General features: G+C 39.3%; 2 protein-coding genes across 2 annotated transcripts; both read left to right on the forward strand.

Moving 5' to 3' along the window:
* Positions 1–11777: 11777 nt before the first annotated feature.
* On the forward strand, positions 11778–15451 carry smtnl1 (smoothelin-like 1). The gene is made up of 5 exons (XM_058650567.1): positions 11778–12035; positions 13043–13656; positions 13759–13873; positions 13974–14125; positions 14792–15451. Exons 1-5 carry the CDS (start codon positions 11949–11951, stop codon positions 15177–15179), a joined length of 1356 nt encoding a protein of 451 aa, XP_058506550.1. The 5' UTR covers positions 11778–11948; the 3' UTR covers positions 15180–15451.
* Positions 15452–16428: 977 nt separating this feature from the next.
* On the forward strand, positions 16429–20598 carry LOC131472624 (zinc finger protein 8-like). The gene is made up of 4 exons (XM_058649995.1): positions 16429–16831; positions 18198–18298; positions 18378–18453; positions 19208–20598. Exons 1-4 carry the CDS (start codon positions 16537–16539, stop codon positions 20020–20022), a joined length of 1287 nt encoding a protein of 428 aa, XP_058505978.1. The 5' UTR covers positions 16429–16536; the 3' UTR covers positions 20023–20598.
* Positions 20599–20605: the final 7 nt, after the last annotated feature.

Raw genomic sequence — 20605 nt, forward strand, 5'->3', positions numbered from 1 at the left:
AGCAACACTGCAGGAAACTGCCGTGAAACTTCACTGTATATGCGACACACAACACTAACAAACACACAAAATATAGTGACGTGTAAAGCAGTTGTCTTCAGTGTACTGAATTTTTAGACTTGGCGGAAGGAGTTATCACGTGATCGCCACTTTCAGCAGTGCTGTCGCTAAATAAATGTTGGAGGTTAACACGTTTTCAGGATTTTCAAGTCTTTTTAATTGATCTACAGTTCAGCATTGTTTGGTTTGATTCTTGTGTCGGACGTCGTGCTCATGGCTCTTCCAGTGACGACACACTCTGACCAATCAGTGGCCGGCAGTCTGTCGACGTCACACATAGTATCGGCTCAGCTCGCTTGGAACCTCCCAAGAGCAGGTACTAAAAAAAAGTACCAGGTACTATCACTAATGGAAAAGCAAAAAAACATGCAGAGTCGAGCCGTGCTGGAACTGAAAAGCGGAAAAGTGCCATTAGTCTGGATTACTACAACAGGATTACACAACTTCGTAGTGCTTAATGGTCTGCCTCCTCAGTATTTTACCAATCTTTAATCAACAGAAGCTAGCTTACTTTGTAAAGAGGAACCTAAGCAACAGACACAAGTACTCACTAAGGGGTGCCACGGTTCAACAAGTCTACAGTTCGGTTTGTACTGCAGTTTTGGGTTACGGTTTTCAATTTTATTTTATTTTTTTTTACTTTTTGCACATTAGGGAGAAGAAAAATATTTTGAAATGTTCACAATCTCGTATTTTGTTTTGTGCAAAGATAACATGTTCTATTCAGACATGTTATGTGCCAACCTTTTCCTAGTAGAACTCCAAACCTTCTGCCTATTGCAAATGTGCATGTGTCAGTGATTGCATAACCAGCAACCACGCTCCACATTCGTGCCAAGAAGGAAAAGTGCTGATATCAGTAACTTGTAAGGATGCAATGTTGTCATCTTTCTGACGAAAACATGCGACTCTGTTTCTCCATCTCACTCATGACTTCTTTAAGATTAAACACCACATGATTAGAACATGTGGTGACAGAACCCCAAAATATAGTGGTGTGTACCAATCCTGCATGATCTGATGCGGTGTTATTTGTCACTCGCTTGTTTCTTCCTTGAACTGTTGTGAACTGATTTCACGTGTGTGTGTCTGTTATGTTCAAAACCAATGGTTTTACACAATGCTGATTAAACTAATCAGATCTGCACACCTCTCCCTCTATCACCCAATGAATCAATGAATCAATCAACCAATCAATCAATCATATACACAAATGAGCTCACAAACAAATAACTAAATAAACAAATAATACAGTAAATAAGGACAAAATAAGGAAAAAAAAAACTTAAATGGCCACTTCACCCAAAAAACATAGTTTTATTAATTTCCAGAGATAACTGTGTTGGAATTGAGAAAAAATTGAAAAATGAAAAGCCCTGCACTGCTCTTTACTGTGTTTCTGTCAATTATAACTAATAAATAAAATTTCAAAAAACAGGTCAAATTCAATCCAACTCTGTAATTGAATGTGAATTAAACCAACACAGCAGCAGCATAATTGTTTTAGGTTTACTCGTCCTTACAGCCCTAAATAAAAGATATAAATGTGTGGTAACGTGGTTCATGTTTATTTATTTTTTATCTCCTTTCTTGGCCCAAACCTTACCTCAGTCCTATCCTGGTCGGACGCTCTCGGGATGAGAATGAGTTACATTCAAATTACACATGAGACCATTCTCAAATCAATGATGCAACTTTCAAATAGTTATACATTGCTTCTATTCACAAACACCAAACAGACGTATAATAATAACATCACCCAAAAAAGAGTTATGTACTACAGCTTTAAATGTATTTCACTCCATGGACCTGAATGAAACTCATGGAATGGAACACGCCCCAGATTAATGATTAAAACCTAATTAAAAGCCAAGAAAACCTCTGTAAATGGCCTCTTTAATTAAGCTTGAGTACACACTAAAGAAGGCGCTCGTCATTTTCTACACAAAGTTAAGCATTTATCAAAAAAATGTTTTTTAAAAACCTTAACTTAAGACTCTGACCCATGCCTACACCTGTGAAATAAGGTGAAACTGCAACTCAGATGGCTAACTTCTGGTTATTCAAGTTGTTTTCCTTAAACCAAAATAACCAGAAATAAATTCTGGTTATACTTGTTATTAAGGCCCTAAATCAAGATTTTATCTGCACAAACAGACAACGCGTAATATTTGCTTGACTGATAAAATCACTGAAATATGTGAAATATTCCCTGAAATACTGAAATATTCACTACATATGCATCCAAAAAGCATTCCACCTCAGTGCTTAAACACTTTACCACCTGCATTTTACCGCACTTTAAATACTTAGATTTTAATCCAGTGGATCAAGTCTTACTGGATCTGTATACCTGCTTTTACCATGTTATATAAGCACAACAAATTTCACCTAAAGTAATCTGTTTAAACCTGATTAAGCCTGATCGACTACCGACATATTCATCCGCGACATATTCACCCACACTGATGAAAAACATAACCTCCCCGGGGCAAGTACAAATTTAAATACATGGTATTTGTTTTGGCCAGAAAATATTTAAATTAGTGCTGATAATAAGGTAACCGAGAGCACGGGTTATGCTTGCACATATTCAGATTCTTCCTTCATAACTTTCCAATCACTCCAGATGAATGAAAATGACCATTTATGGGCAACGACTTGCAAAGCTGCGCCTAATTATGAGTTATTTGTGATTTATAATGGGGAAACTAACATGGGAAACCAACGTGGGAAATGTGTGGACATGGTTTTAGAATATTTATGTGGTGTTGTGGGTGGGTGGGTGGGTGTTATTTCACTTCAGTCTGGTCGGAGCTGCTTACCTGATTACCCTACAAAGTAGCGGCCGTTACTCTTTTCATTCCCATGATTATGTGTTGCTTTCTGTTCCTGTTTCTGAGTATTTGAGGCTGATTCCATCTTATGTACTTATCCAACTTTTTCATTCAGTGTAACGTTGATATTTGTGTTTTGATGTGATGCTGCCTATATCTTGGAAAAGAGTTTTTTTTATCTCAGTGAGATTCACCGTGTTAAACACAGGTTGATAAATTAATAAATTATGAATTAGGGTGATGAAGGTGGCAAGTTATTAGCACAACAGTTACTTTAAGACATCAGCACTTCATCACATCCCACAAATCCAAACAAATTCAGGCAAATAATGCTGAACCCTTGGTAATTAAAGGCATTTTACAAGTCTCTTTACTCATGTGATCCAGACTCTACCCCTGATTTTAACAGTTTGTCTTTGATAATCTGGATATTTCCTCTATTGATTCGGCTGCAAAAGATTTGGAGAAGCCAATCACTATTGCAGAACTTCCTCTGAATTAAATTAAAAATAAATGTTGGCAGAAGCTGGCCCCCTTGTTACTTGAGATGCTTAATGAATCATTTGAATCTGGTCATCTCCCTTAAACCCATAACCAAGCCCCCCATTTCACTGCTATTAAAATTAGACCAGGAAATGTCTGTCGAATGTTGACTTTAAGTTGTCAAAATTGGACCCACAAATATTCCAGTTATCTCCTTGACCAGATTGTGGCTACACTGGAGAGACACATTTAAAATAGGTTAATTGTAATAGAAATATCATATACCTGTTATAAATAGCGTATTACAAAAAATATTTGATACTTAGACCAAGTTTACATATGTTTGATACTAATCTCTGGACAATTTTACACAACAGTGCAAGGCTACATAGAAAACCCCATATACATTTTGAAAAGAAAAGTGACTTACCAGCCCTTCACACAAAACATAAAAAGGCAGGGGTGAGCAAATGTTCTTACACACAGTTAGATCACTCTTCCCGGTTGGTGAGTTTTACAAAAATGTAGCAAGTTCCTTCTTGTTTCTTTGCTTTTCCTTCCTTTTGAGGACACAACAGATACTTTTCATAAACTGCAGGCAGTGTGTTCACTTTAAATATGTATCCAGACAAATAAAAGAAGCAGTTTGTCAAATGAATTGAATAGTCCAAACATCATTACACAAATGTCGTGCTGAGAAACACAAAAATATTTACTGTTGCCACACCTGATCAAACAAAAAAACACTTCTTTCTCCTGGCTATTTAAGCTACAGATTTGACTTTAGAGTTTATGTTTCTTCACCTGGAAGTGAAAACAGCTGCGGCAGAATCATTCCAGTGTGTAACACAGAGACAGCATGCACACGTTGTATGTGCAGCTTTTTGTTATTCTAATGAAGTTCTAGTTTTAGATTTAGTTGCAGTTTTATTTCATGGATTAAATTGCTTTATTTGTCCCTGCAGGCCTCTGTCAGGATGCCCAAATGGTCAGACACAGTAAAGAGCAGTGTAGGGCTTTTTTTTCTTTGAAGGAAGTGACTTTGAAGTCAACTTTTTGTCAATTTTATTTATTTTTTTCAATCCCAACTTCCTCTTTTGTTGTGGGTATGAGACATGTATCTCAGATCCACTGTCGCATGACGATCCAGTAACATTTATGTCTGAAAATTGGTAAAATAAACTAGTGATGGCACGATACCACTTTTTGTGTCCAATACCAAATCACGAACTCTACCGATATCAATATTAGTCCGATACAGTCCTTTTAGAACATTTATGAACATATGAAGCTGTTTGTGCATTTCAAAGAAATAATTCTCCAACTGTGTAACAAATGTTTTTTCTTTTAAAAAAGAAATAAACAGCCTAAACATGACTCGGCTAAAATGCTTTTGCTGATTTTTATTAACATTTTTACAGTCTTAGCTTAGTGAAACATGCAACATGATTTTTGGATTGTATCGGATTTTACATTCTTATCCGATCCGGTGATTTTGACCAGTATTGGACCGATACCGATACTGACCGATCCCGATTCCCATGCCTGTAAAAAACTGTATATGTTTTGTGATGAAGTGGCCATTTACAGTTGAAGGTTTCCCGTCATGTGGATAATCTCTTTTTGTATGTTTCCACCCTTCCACCATCTTTCCATCCCAAATATCTGGAAACAAAATGAATCTCAACAAAAGTGAGATATTCCCCATCAACTCTGTGGCCAAGTACTAGCCCCGCCTACATAATCCACCTTTTAAATTTGCCCAACATTGCTTCATAGCTTCATGTCACACACAAGTTTTAGGACCTTTACACAGCTTGTTGATCTGAATTAGGGAAGACTGAATGCTGGTCTCTGCTGAATGTATGCTTAACTGCACATGTCAAAGTAATGTTCTTCCTTACCTGTTATTCTTTCCTTCCTCGGTCCTTCTTCCATTAAGTGAATAGTGAATTCTTATTTCCTCGAACAAGAAGGTTCCTACGTTGCGTACACAATATTTGCAAAGATCAAAGCCACTTGGAAGCCTGGCCTTACCAGATTTAGATTTTTTAAGTAATAACTTTAATACAAGGCCTTTGATTCTCCCCCTGCTTGGCTGGTCATGGCGCAATGGTGTATCTCCATCTCCTCTCATTTTCAACTCTGCGTAGACTTCCTGTCCTCAGCTGTGGAGCCTGTGTACCACACACCCAGGCAGTTCCCACCCCGCACATCACCTCTCGAGCTGTTACCCTCTGGCAGACGCTACAGGTCCATCAAAACTAGAACAAACAGACTCAGAAACAGCTCTTACCCACAAGCCATCACTGCACTGAACACAAACAAACACTGACACACACGCACACACACCACCCAAGGACATTGTGCATATACTGTAACAACACTGTACATACTACCTATTTATCTATTTTATATCCTTTGCACTGAACATTGTTCCTTTGCACTGAACATTGTTCCTTTTTTTTTATTACCTGTACTTTTTTACGTACTTGACACTTGGTTGCTGCTATAATTTCGTTGTACATGTGTAATGACAATTAAAGGTTTCTGATTTCTGTCATTAGAGGAGAGATAGAAGGCCAGCAGATTGTTCTTCCTGAGGGCACGCAGGAAGTGCGGCCACTACTGGGCCTATAAGGCCTTGGGGTTGGTGTTATGAGTCCAGGAAAGGTCAGTGGAGATGTGTGGGTGCCCAGGAACCTGATGGTAGTGACAGTTTAGACGTGGTCTCCATTTATGACGTGGTCTTCCTTGCCTCAATCACCAAGGCAAGGAAGAGTCATAAGAAGGGTTTGCACATTTATTTCCACATCCAGGTTACATCCACATATATCCATGCCTCTCTCGGATCAACAGCACATAGAAATATTCCCTTGATTTTCCATGTTGTTTTAAGGTAGATTTAATGGTAAGATAATGGTCAAAAAACTCTTTTTGTGCATGTAAAGGTCCCGACTCAGCAGGAAGTACATTCAAATTTTTCCAAACACATCATGTTTGATCAAATGTAAAAACAATCAAAAAAACAGTTGTGTTTGAACCAATGTATGCCGAGAGCCATTGAGCCCACAAATCTTACAAAGTGACTCCCAAACTTCATGTACAATTAAAAATGAAATAAAATAAACTAGTACCACAAGTGGCTCTGAATGGGTTGAGCTCGAGGGCTGTTTCGGGCATTCCACTTCCTGTAGGGAGGTCATCTTTTAAAGACATGTTCAAGACGGGTCTCTGGTCTCGCATAACAAGTCACAGATGGATGTAGCCGCAAAAATAGTTTGTTGCAAAAATCCGATTTGCACCATTGCCATGGTAACACCAGCACGCATCATCTACCATGTGTTTTGGGCGTTTTCAGCGTTTTGAGTTGGATACGATAATCTCTGTAAAAGTTATTCCTGAAATTGAAGAAACTGATTTCTGGAGGCGCTGTTTTCAAACTTGACCGTTTTTGCATAGTTGTCTTTAGCAACTAACCATCATCAACCATAGCAAGTTTGGTTTGGATTGGACCTTCCATCGCTAAAATAATAAGCTAAAATATAAAGGATTAATTTGTATCAGTAAGGAAGATCATTAGATTTTTTTAAACCCATTTTTAACCTTGTAAGAAGGAGGAGAGCATTGGCAATGTGGGAAACTATGAGTTTTTTTCTCTTGTTACTTCTGTATAATTTGCCTTTTGTCTAAAAAAGGTAAATATTTAAGAATCAGAATCCAATCCAACCCACTTTATTTAAAATAGAATAAAGTGGAACCGTAAAAAATAACAGAGATACTAAGATATTAACTAAGGTAATACATACTAAGAAAATATATAAAAACTATAGAGGAACTTGACTTGTTGCGTGGTTTTCCTGCAGTGTGACCTGAGCAGGGTATTGCAACAGGGGAATATTACGAAAACCAGGTGAGATATGACTGACTGACTGACTGGAAAAAAAAACATGAAATAAAGGTGTCGTCACAGTTGTTTTTGTCTTATTCACAAAATTGGGTAAAATATCACTATAAAGGTTATTTGGTCGCTAAAAAAAAAAAGCCTGTTCAACCCAAGATGGTGGCCTTCCTGTAGGATTTACGACAATGTCCTCAATGACTTTTTGGACCGTCCTGACATGATTAACATGTGTACCTACTTGTGTTCATGTACGTGAAACAATTCAAAAAATCACCTGATGAAAGTGTTGTGCCATTTCCACTTTCGTCAGCCCCTCCCACTTCCGTTTTCACCGAACGACTTTCTCATGTAAATTTTCAAATCTGTGAGTTTTGGGGTATGTTCAGGCCCTCAAAAATGCGATTCTTATTCAACAGACCTATAGTTTGTTTGTGACACGATGACGCCGCCGTGTGGCCGTTTATTGAACGTGCACTCACTCAAAATCTTTGAAGGTAAATAGATTTTTTTTTACCTTTATTGTGTAAGATGACCAATGTTAGATGGTCCTGACATATTTCCTCCTTCACATGGTTCAGAATCTTTGATTAGACACATGCTCTATTGATATAGATTATTGTAAAATCTGTTGTTTTTGCTTGACTGACTACTGATCTACTTAATAAATAATTATATTTATTTCATCACTTATTTTAACCCATTGCTCTCACCTGTTCAGTTCACTGTACAGGTTTTTTAATGCTTTATTGTCAACTTTAGTTTTTCATGTGTTTTTTTTTGTCTGCTGGAGATAATAACAACATGAAGGTGAAGCTGAAGTTGAAAAAAATCATTGCAACGAAATTGAGTTAAGGCTGACATCGTTCAGCTTTCAACATCAACATAAAGTAAAATATTGCTGAGAGACAACAACATTTTTTGCACCTGATGCTGATTTAGACAAACGCCTCAGGTTTGCTCCACTTTCAGTGCGGCAGCTGTTCATCGTTAAACTGTGATGACTCTTTATAAACCACCTCCGTGACCTCAGGCTTCAGTGTTTGCCTTCAATATGACGACTGCACGCTTTTTCTTGGGGTACCTTGGTTGCTCTTTTTCCTGCTTTTGTTGTTGGGAAATGTGTGTTGTTAATTATCTCTTGTTTTGTTTTTAAATTACTGCAGGGCTTCCCTCTTTGCTTTGCTGATTATAGACATATGCTGTGTTCCTGTTAAAAAAGGTAAAACAAAAACAGCCAGGCTGCTAAAACCTCACATGGTTCAGTTTAATTCACCTTTTAACAAACGTCTGTTTTCAGGTTTTAAAAAAGCGGCAGCACCAGTAGTCGCAGCACCAGCACCAGCATCCAGTCGGTTTTTACCTGCAGATGAGGAGGAAATGTCAACTGTTGAGTCCAGTAGTGTTCAGTATCTGAGTCCACCTCGTCCACTTCCTGGATCAGCATTCAAGGCAGGAGAACTGTCTCACTATGAAAACAGCTATGAGCACGCTGACTACGAAAGGGAGACGGAGGATCAAGGCTACCTCCCACCACCACCTCCTCCTCCATCCCCCATGAAGAAGTCCTCTGCTCCACAACTCACCAGTCAACGTCGACCTCTGCCTGGACACTGGATCTTTTATCCCTATGACCACATGTTCCTGACTAGACAACATCTGCCAGGCACGCTCACTCACTCCAGCGTCAGCTTTGAGCGAGGCAGAGATCACTGGCAAGACTCCCACTATGTGAGACCTTATCCTGCTGACAACCCTGATCCTGTTGAGCAGACTGAGCCTGAAGCACCAGAGAGCTTGGAGGATCCACCGCTTCCTGTGAAGACTGTGTCTGGCTATGGTCAACCTGCTGCTGCTTCCCAAGGGTCTGCCGATGACCAAGCAGCACGTTACTTCTCTGGCGGGGTAAGTTGATATAAATTTGGCAAAAATTTATGAATTTGTACTAATGATGATTTATTTTTAAGGTTTACTAAGTGGATCCCTCCATGAAGATTATTTTCTTCCCCAAATAAACACTTGTGTTGGGAAATGTGACTTTAATGTGGTGGTGAACCAAGGTTATTATATTTAACAAACTAAAATTGAAACATTTTTGTTAACTGGAATAATATATAGAGTTAAAAAGAACAAATAACAAACTGAATTGTTTTTATAAAACTAGTCTAAATTCATTTCATACGTAGTCCTTTTAAGTGTTTCTCTGGTGGCAATTTTGAAAGGTTGTATTTGAGACAATACTTGTCACCCTTTTTGAATCTTGCACCTGGCAAATACCCCATTACTAAACAGTTTAAAAAAATGAAGTCAAAACTAGGAAACTAATGAAAAATCCATTATTATAACCTTGCAGTGAACTACATGGGACCAAACCTGACTGTTTCTAAATATGTTTTAAAAGACAGAGCTATAGAAAATGCTGTGCTGCCATCTTATTTCCAAATGAAATGTACTGGTTGGGACCAATGTCTATGACAACTGCTCTTCTGATGAGTGCTAAAGTGGCAAAGCTATAGATGTTCTGCCACTACATTTTTGTTCCCAGTCACAGGTTTCTTCTCCCTCCACCCTGATGATGGCAGTATTGTTGCCAATAAAATCCCTTGTATAAAAACCTTAAATGTAACTGATCTGAGGTTAAGGACTCAAACACCAATTAAGAGATGCTATTTTATGTCATGTCATATGAACCCAGTTGTTTCTGAATCTATTAGAAGGAACCTTGAGGCAAATTAAGGGAATATTGATCATGTAAATTTATTGCTCCTGTTTTTTCAAAAACTATACGTTTCAAGGTGATCTGCACCTCATGTTAATCTGTTACTCAGTTGGGGTTAAACTGTTGTGCATCTCACTCCAGAGCTAACGGTTCAAATCCCATAAAGGAATATGATGACTCATTTAACAGTGTCTGCAATTATCTCCACTGAAATGAGGGGTTATGTCTGAAAGTTACTAGAGGTTTTCTTACATTATGTTTCTATTTACTTTAAATATTTATGATTTTCTTTAAATATTTTCATTATACCTTTTTAATGAAATGACTCTTTCTTGCTGTGGCAACAATAAAATTGAAAAAATAAAATTATAAATCATGTTTATATGAAGACATAATGGATGGCAGCACATCTGACTCCAGAATCAAATGGGTCCTTTTTATTGTACACCTTGTGTTGTGTCAACCATGTCAGGAATGTCCTAAATGATGAGTATTGCTTTTAATTTGTCTTTGCTGTTTGAACGTTGACTTTTTTCTGGTCATGGTTTCCCAAAAAAATCTCCTAAAAAGGTGGCAGATACAAGTTCAAACACACACGACAGTGATTGTATTGTCAGCCACATTCTCAGTAGAAGCCTACATGTTTGAAAATGTGCAGCAGATGCACAATTGTTTATGAGTGACTGGCCGTAAGCAGGAGGGAGAGATACACAAGAACGTGTTGACATTTTTACAGCCAAAAAGAAATGTAATGACAGACAGAATGGAAATAAAGATAGATATTTATTTTTAAACCCATCTGTTCTGTGTTGAATGAGTGGATGATGAGGCTGGACTTTTTATACCTCCTTTATACCATTATGAAGTGACAGGATACAAAAGAAGAAAACCATCTGTTGGCATGCTATAATAGTTATATAAAGGTTTTCATTGAACACAAATGAGAAACAACCTTTTCATCAACTCTTCCTGTCTATGTTTCTCTGTGAGACGGTATGGACGTGACAGATTTTGTTTGTTTTTCGTCTTTGTGAGTGAGGGAGGTTCATGTGCCTCCTTTTCAAGACTTGTTGATAATGAAAGGATAAGCATAAATGGAAAGCTTAGTTTGATTCTCCAAATTTAGGACACGTTTATACAGAATGCTTACAGTCACTGATGTTAAATTTTGCATTTAATATGCCGTCATAACATTTTGGGATGCATACAATGTACAAAAAAATACCATATGATTTATGCTTTTTTGTGTATATTTACTCACTTTATATGTGAACCTGCAAAGTACAGTGTGTACATTTTAGCAACAGTTATAGGGAAAGTTTGATGTTGCAGCCGAATGGCCCTCAGTCTTCAGTAAAAACCAATCAAAGGCAGTTTAGTTTGTCTAATGAGAGCCATTGTAAAAACATTGTGGTCCAAAGTGACGGCCTCTGCAGAGTTAGTCTCATTCTGGGGTAATTAAAAAAAAATACATCATACATTAAACTAAATTTAATTAATTTTTTCATTAAATTTCAGCCAAATTAAAGTAAATGTAACCTAAATTTGACTTCTAATGGACTGTGTACAGCCACGGTTTCCACAGCAGACGCAGCTGCCCGGCCCACTGGACTGTGCCCATGTCACTGTGGCTCTATTTCGGGAGTGTGTGTTGTTCAAAAGGTCAAATGAAGAAGCTGAGGAACTCTCACAGAGCAGAGGGTGGGGGGGGGGGGGGTGTCGCATGAAGACAGGCGACGGCAGATATCCACAAACCAACACAGACATCACAAACACAAGCCAGTGCAGACAGAGAAGGGCAGAAAGAGTGACGGCAACAGAAAAGCAGAGATCTTCTGAGGACCATTCACCTTTGACTGAACATTCAAGGGGAGACGAGGGATCGTTCCGAGGGACGTGGAGTAAAACAAAAGTTGATCCGTTGAATAAAGAAACTTATCTGAGCATCATGGATGGAGAGTTGTCAAGCCAGGAGACATCTGAGTCTACAGCGACAACTAATCAGACTGATACCACCAACAACAACAACAACCAGGTGATTTTTTTGGGTTTTTATGTGTGCAGAGTAAAAAAACATCTTTGTAAAACTTGCAATGACTGGTGGAGTTATATTCTGTATAAGGAATAGGCTGTGTGAGTATTTGTGGCCATGACAGGTGTTGAGAGGAAGACGGCAGGACAAGAGAAGGGGTTCTGGTCACATTCTGTGTGACACACACACAACGTTTGTGCAGCACTGGACACATTTACTTCCTTTCATTCATACAGTCTAAACATAACATTTTTCCTAATTTTCAAATCTTAGCTCTAAACATAGCCAGTTCCTCAGAAATTAGGTTCTTGCTCGTTAGGACCAGGTTTTGGTCTCCATGAGGACTACTGATCCTGACAAGGTCAGAAAGAGGTAACACACACACACACAATGAATTTTCCTAGTACCACTGATGAGTCACAACTTGATTAAAGCCTGACCTCGACTGAGTGTCCCAACTGCATGTGAAACACAGCAGGGTTAATATTGACATTTACATAGTGTATTTTGCAAAAATGAAATACTACTAAACTTTTAAATATGACAATATAGCAATAGTTTGGAAGTAATCTCTGAAATAAGTGAAGGCTTTTCAAAGAAAAGCTCTCTGTTGGATCCACATCACTGAGATACTCAACAAATCCCAGACTTGACTTCAGGTCTCACATTACATTTTTCGTAATAACCCTAAAGCAAGGTACGTTTACAGGAATAGTGTCCTCCATGTTCCTAATCATTTGAGCAATAACGGCATCAATTCATTATCTTCACTACTTGCCAGTGCCACTATGATGCCAAAACATTTCATAAAGATTCTTGGCTGAGGACATTAATGGACATTGAAACTTATTCCCTGCAACACAGACCAACTAATAAAACAGCAGTATGGGCTTATATTTAGATATTTAAATAGAAAATACATAATAATTAGGTTAATAATTAGGAATTAGGTTGACAGCAAATATATAACAAAAATAAATATAAATACCATGTTTCTTATCCCCCCCCAGGCAGATGAACCAGGACCCAAGATGAATGAAGACACAGAGATAGAGCACTCAGACAAAGAGACAGCTGAAGGTCAAAGGGAAATGAAGGAGACAGTCACACACCAGGGTGGAGGAGAGGACGCCAGTGCTGGAGATATGGACGAGCCGCAGAGGACATCAAAGCCTCTCCAAGACGAGACTGAAGAAGTGGGACAAGATAAAGACAAAACATCCACTGATGTAAACAACCTTGCACTGATAGATGACAAAAAAGACAGAGAGGGAGAGGTGGAACAAGACAAGAAAGAAGAGCAAGTGGAAGAGGTCAAGAGTGGGAAAGACGGAGAGGATGTCAGTGACAAAAATAAGCACGAAGATGAGAGTGGAACTCAGCAAGAGGAGAAAGACGTGAGTGGAAAAGAAGCAAAGGAGGCGGAGAAGAAAGAACAAGTCAGAGAAGCAGATGTAGAGATAAAAGACAAGGCAAAGATTAAAGATGGAGAAAAACAAGGGAAACCCAAAAGAAAGAGTGCTCTTCCCTCCTCTTCTGTGTCCCGACCAAGGCAATCTGCACGCTCTGTGAGAGCAGCCACTAAAAACAGCATCATTGCCAAGTTTGAACAAGGTGCACCAGAGTAAGTCACGACCCAGAGTTTCACACTGTTTGGACCGTGACAGTAATGTTCATGCATTGGGGGTTTGATGGGAAACAGTAACATTTTGTGACATTTTTGTAGGACACCGATAGCCCGCAACTTCAAAGTTCAGAGATCATCTGCAGCTGTGGCCACAGGGGCTACAATCAAACAGAAGATGCTTCAGTGGTGTCGCAGTAAAACCAGAAACTATGAGGTCAGTTGAACATCAGTTTCACACTTTACTCCATGAAATGTCTAAATGAAAATATCCTCCTCTCATGGCTACATTCATTTCCTGTTCCTTCATCTTTCAGGGTGTCAACATAGAAAACTTCTCCTCGTCTTGGAGCAACGGCCTGGCTTTCTGCGCGCTGATCCACCGTTTCTTTCCGGATGCTTTTGACTTCAGCTCCCTCAGTCAAAAGGAGAGGGAGAAAAACTTCACTCTGGCCTTCCAAACTGCAGAGTATGAAGTATTTATTTTTTCCCTCGTTGTTTCCTCTCACACTCAAGTTCACTTCTGAGGATATGCACGTGGTGTTAAAACTGCAGGCATTGCACAACACATAATACAATAAAATGTATCTTAAACGGCAAAGAAAAACTTTGACGATAACATCAGGTTTTAAAAAAAACCCGCTATATACGCTGACAACAACCACAACTACATTTGTACCCAAATGTTTAAATGCACTTATTGTAAGTCGCTTTGGATAAAAGCGTCTGCTAAATGACATGTAATGTAATGTAACTACGGGACATTTTAAGATAAAATGTAAAAAATATCCAGCTTGAAAAATGTACATTCAACCCATAAATTCACCACATTTCTACAGCATAAAAGGAGAATGCATTACAGATTTATTTTATTTTTAATTGTATTCTATTGTAGACACTCTAGCCTACAATGTCATTTAATCTAAAAACCTACATTTCTTATCATGTAATAACTGATCAGTGACACACATTCATTCACTTTGAATCTAAAAAGTGACTCTTACTACAGTTAATAATGTAATGAATTTTGGAATGTTCCAATTTTATTTCAGTAAAGAAGTAAATGTAATAGTTACTGTCCACCACTGTGCTGAACATTTTTCTTATTCTCTGTCTGTCGCTGTTCTTCCTGCAGATCCCTGGCTGACTGCTGCCCTCTGCTGGAAGTGTCTGATATGATCATGATGGGCAACCATCCGGATCCCATGTGTGTGTTCACATACGTCCAGTCCCTCTGCCACGGCCTGTCCAAAATAGAGAAAGAGAGGAAGGATAAAGAAAAGGAGGATAAAGACAAGTGTGGCAATGAGGCAGAAGACAAAGACAAAGGAGAAGATGCAGCGGGACAGGTAGAGATGAAGAAGGATGAAGAAGAGTCGGCTGAGGCAGGGACAGAGCAGAACCAAGAGGAAAAAGAGGGAGAAAGTGCTGATCCAGAGAGAACTGCTAAGGAGGAGGAGGATGCACTAAAGAGCTGCAAGATGGAGGAAGGTGGAGGAGCGTTAGTGGAGGCTGAGTCCTAGACAGATACATTATTAAGTGACTGAAAGACTGAGAAGACCAAACCGACTGTTGATGGCTGTGGTTGAGTGAAAGAGTCAATGTTACATTTAGCTGCGTACGTTTGAAAGTGTTTGCTTCTTCTCCTTTTACTGACATGTTTGTTTTTGAGCACATAAACTAGAAATGTTAATAATTGTATTTGTTGTGTTTGTATAAAACCTTGACTTAAAATAACAGGTTTAGAAATGACAATTATTTGGAGCATTAATAAATAAAATCTTTATGGCAACAATGTGATGGATGGATGGATGGATGGATGGATGGAGTACCCCTGATAGTAAGGGACTATATTATATATACTTTATAGTGACGTTTAATGCAATGTGTATTAATCTAATCATGAAATTGTCTTATGAGGAATAAGTCTGTTACCTGAAATAGCCAAAAGGGAATTTGGTAAGTTTATTTACAACACTGTGTTTTAACCTTGGTCATAATGGTGGTACTTAGACAGCTCAGGTGTTCCTCAGTCTAAAAAGCTAAGAGAACCACTGCTGTAATTCATATCCAGACTAAGGACTGGGTCTTCTTTACCATATCTGTGGAGCACTGCTTCACACTTCTGCATGCACGTACATGCCTGCAGTTATGTTCATACTATAACAAGAGTCTTTGTCAGTCTATCTGTCACCACATGTGCCTGATCTCAAATTCCATTTAGGAATTTGTGTCCTCTTTTGTAGGTGTGTGTATGTGTAGGTTGCTGATAGAACCTCAGGTAAGTTTCCATGGTTACCATGTTCAGTGAGCGCATAGACTCCACGTGGAGCATCGCAGAAATGGGCGAATGATGAAATCTACATTTCCTAAACCTTAGAGACCTATGCAGAGAGTATGACTCGACCCTAAATGTTTACTCTATTTGCAGCCCATGGCCAAGAGGAAAGGAAGTGACCTGTAACTGGACGGTCACTAGTTCAAATCAAAGGCTGGGGGCACCCATTCTTCACTACTAGTGTGTAAAAAGGAGGGGTTAAATAAAGAGGTCAAATTTACTGGCTGGTGTTAGGGCTGAACGAATTTGAATAAATGTCTAATTTTGATTAGGCTAAGAAAACCAAACAATATTTAGTTTTAAAGCAATTCCAAACATACTTGCAGGTTCATTTATACCAATAAACGCTCCTAAATGTTACACACTGGGTCTTTAAACCAGCTTGGCATAGGTCTCGAAACTATTGCGTAATTACGGTAATCAGGCTGCTGGAACCGGAAGTGGCGCAATGTGGGGCCCTCTCAGAGCTCAGCTACTCACTGTAGGGTCGAGCGGTTTCCGACATCAACATAAAAAGTGTCGGCGGTTCAGTTTGGTGGAACATGTGTACAAACATGCCGTCAGGCGGCCTGAACCTGGAGTCACAGCTTTTGTCCATAATGGACGTGCTGGTGAAGGCGGCGGTGACGGAAATCAGCCAGCTCTTCTCGGAGAGCTCGGCGTCGCTCCGCCTGCACTTAACCCAGAGTCTGAAGGAAAACGAAACGCTGAGGATGAGGATGAAGGTGATGAGGAGCGAGGTTTTCTCCCTCCGGCTGCAGACCAGGACGAACCGGCCGACGAGTCGCTTCTCCTCGGTCAGAGGAAACGTCCCCAAACCGCGGGCTAAACTACAAGGTAACAGAGAAACATGGCCTCCTTCGTACGAGAGTTAACGACTAATGTGTTCCTCCTGCATTCCCGAATCAGTCATTAAACACGTCTGTCAATGATAATGTTAATATAAAAAATGATCGTTTATACAACTTATTTGTGAAGTAGTCAATAAACTATCAATAACCACTGTTCCCTTTTCACGTCAGTCAAACGCCACAGAGTCTGTGGTTTCCACTACTTTTCTGGTACTAATCAATAACTTCATCAAACATGGTCATGATTAACATTATAGCAAGTCTGGAATATACTTGGTTCTTATTTTAAAATGATAATTTTATATATCAACAACTTTTTTCTTGTCGCCCACTCAGGGGTGTAGGGGGGTTGTCATTGCACATATTCATTCATAGTAGATGTTGGACTGGACTACAAATGTGAATAGGAAGAATGTCATTGTGAATATCTGAATTGTTCATTTTTGACAAGGAACATGTTATTTACAGATATGGTACCTATTGAGAGTAGCTAGTACATGGTTATTTGCCGTACTTTATCTTCATTAATAGTTGGGTTTTTTGGGGGTAAAGTCCAGATTTTGTTGTAGTAAAAGAAAATGGAGCAAAAGTTTATCACGATTTGACAAATTCTTCATATTATTGCCCCCACTGAGTTAAAGCTAAAGAAACCAAATCTTTGTGGTTTTTAATGCATTTATGGGCAGAAAAAAAAGACTATTTTAACAGCTAAACATATCTGATTTGAAACATTCAAGCAATTGTCTGTTACACCAGCCATTACCAAACTGAAGAGTGCCGGGGCCAACTTTGAAATCTGAAAATCCTCTCAGGTCCACAGCCAGATTTAGCTTCATAAAGTGCGTGATTATCCATCAATATAATAACAATTGAAATCCACAAATAACAATGAGTGCACATACTGAAATGTTAGACCTTTATGCTGACCACCTGACACTGGAAACTCACACATAAATGTCACAATATTTCTATATAAACTGTATATTACCTGCTACACTTGGTCAGATAAAACAAAAAATAACACATGTCTTTTATATTGGCATATTTGACAGCAAACTTAAACTTAACCACAAAACACTTTGGGAATCACTGTGTTATACTTCAAAGTGTTTGCACATAAATTACATTAAACATTACCTCTGAAGATTATAGTAATAATTGTTTTATTGCTCAAATAAATTAGGATTTTATGAATGTAAACTTCACATAGCCAGTGGCTCAAATCCTCAGAAGTGTCACAGGTTCTATGTAGTGAGCTGTTATTCCTCTCATCCTTAGCAGCACACCCACACTGTCAGTCCAACTATCAGCAATGTCAAAACAATGTTCTTTTCTTTTTTTTCCTCATGTAGTTGTCAGTAAACTCCCAGTGGCTCAAAAAGCTGTCGGAGAAGCTCCTGCGATATCTCTACAATCGGAAAACAAGACTTCATCCTCTGCCGCTCAAGTACAGGTAAACACAGCAGTCACTTTAAGTCACTTAACTTCTCTTTTCAAATTCAAATGCTCATGCTTGTGTTTTTATTTGTTAGTGTGCAGATGTGGAGAGTCCAGATGTCATCCTAATTAAAGATGAAGACGATGTTGGAGGATGTGGACCAGCTGGAGGTGAATAGAGTGTTTTTTTTAATGACGTTATTCTATTTATTAGACTCTGCTTTTAAAACGCATTTCATTTCCTGCAAAGGATTGATTAGATCTGCACTGGCGTGACTACGGAATGGAGTACACTCTAACTGATTTTTGTTGTGATGACTGAAAGACTGGGGATCACACATTTAACAACTTTAGCAACTAGATGATTTGTCAAACCATCTGAATGCATCAAACTCACTCATAAACACTTGTGAGAGCAACCATGTCTATAAGCACGACAGTTTAAAGGCTAAACGGACATCACCATCGCTGTTTTGATTATCCCGCTACTTCTTGTCATTTCCGTCCTCTGACTCTATGTCCTGTGTCCAACCTACACTTTTTCATTGGCTGTTGGCGGCCGTTGGGTCAGTAATCGTGACCCAACTACCCAATTGTGTCCAGAGTCGGCTCATAAAAGTCGGGTCAGGTCTGTTACCCTCACACTCTTGCCGATTTAAGTCTTTACCAGTCACACACACAACAGATTTCTGTGCCAGCTAGCCATGCTGACTGTCCCCAACTAGTGCTGACTGGACCAGACTATGCCCAGCTGTGAATCGTGGATAAAATCGGGAACAAAATCTTATAATGTGTCCCCAGTTTAAGGGGTGGAGGAAGCCAGATCCAATCTCATTTGACACATGTTAATTTAAGCCAGGTGTAAACAGATTTAAAGATGTTAATACAAAGTCTGAACAGGGCCTTTGTGGTTTTGTCTTACCAGGTCAGGACAACTTTGGAAGCTGTGGTACGGAGGGAGGTGTTGCCACTGGGACTCAGAATTTAGAGCCTACTGGTTCCTCCTGCCTGACGAGTGATAATGAGGATCTAAGAATTGTGAGCGTTCATGGCCGAGGAGAAGGGCCTCTGGAGGAAGAGAGTGACACCCTCTTCACTGCCTCTGAACTCCAAGCTTTTAGCTCTCTGTCTCCAGATCACAGCATCAGTCACGACAGTCTTCTCAGTTTCACCACTGGTGCCAGTGACAGTGCACCACTGAGGATGGTGCAGGATAACAGTGTTGGACTGGTAAGAAACAGACCGGTTGAACGAAATTCTTCCACTCAAATGGCTTCAGCGGCATTGAATTCTGCAATAAAAACAACTCTAATAGGAGCCGATGGTCAGATGGGGCACTCCAGTCACATCAGCCAGTTCTCCCAGCAGCAGAACATCTTCCCTCACGCTATCAACAAATCCCTAGAGTGCAGCTTTTGTGGCGAGCGTTTCCTCAACCGCGAAGACCTGATTGTTCACCGGGCAAGTCACACAGGAGAGTCGCCTGTTCCTTGTGTCCTGTGTGGCAAGTCGTTCGTCAACAAGACCACACTGAACATCCACATGCGCATTCACACTGGGGAGAAGCCGTACGCTTGTTCACAGTGTGGGAAGCGCTTCACACAGAACGGCAGCCTAAAGATCCATCTGCGGACTCACTCCGGAGAGAAACCATACAGCTGCAATCAGTGCACGGCCAGCTTCAACAACCCCAGCAACCTGCGACGACACATGATAACACACACCAATGGCATACTCTGACCATGGCTGGTGAAAACAATTTTCCTGTGACTTTTACTGACACTTGTGCCATGATGTATATTTTAGGGGCATTGTGTGAATCAAATGTTTTGTATCGCCAAGTATAAAGTCTATCTACTTTATAGAAAATACACTTGTATTATCTTTTTAAATCAAGGAAAACTTGCAATGTGAAATTAACTTAGAAATATGGCATCTGGGACGTCTATATCCCAGTACTGTCACATCACCAAAAGTAGAAAATGTTCATGTAAACTGTTAAAACTGTTGAAATGTTTGCTGAACTCGCATCTTCTGAACTGAGTCGCATCTTCATTCACACCGCTGCCACATACTCTTAGATGAATTGACTACATTGCAGACTTGTGTCTCGAAGAGGGATTTAAAACATGTGGCTTGTTTTATATCACTCATCTTGGCCTTAGAGAAGGGCTTTTCCTTTTCACTTTGTATGAATGATTGTGTGTGTGTGTGTGTTACATTTTTAAAACAAACTACCTCCACGGTTCTCTCTCTTGTTTTGTACTTGGTTTCTAGTCTGGATATGCAATTCTGAATAAATTTCTTTAAAAACTATTGTCAT

Source organism: Solea solea, chromosome 14, assembly GCF_958295425.1.
Source record: "Solea solea chromosome 14, fSolSol10.1, whole genome shotgun sequence".
Taxonomy (NCBI): Eukaryota; Metazoa; Chordata; class Actinopteri; order Pleuronectiformes; family Soleidae; genus Solea; species Solea solea.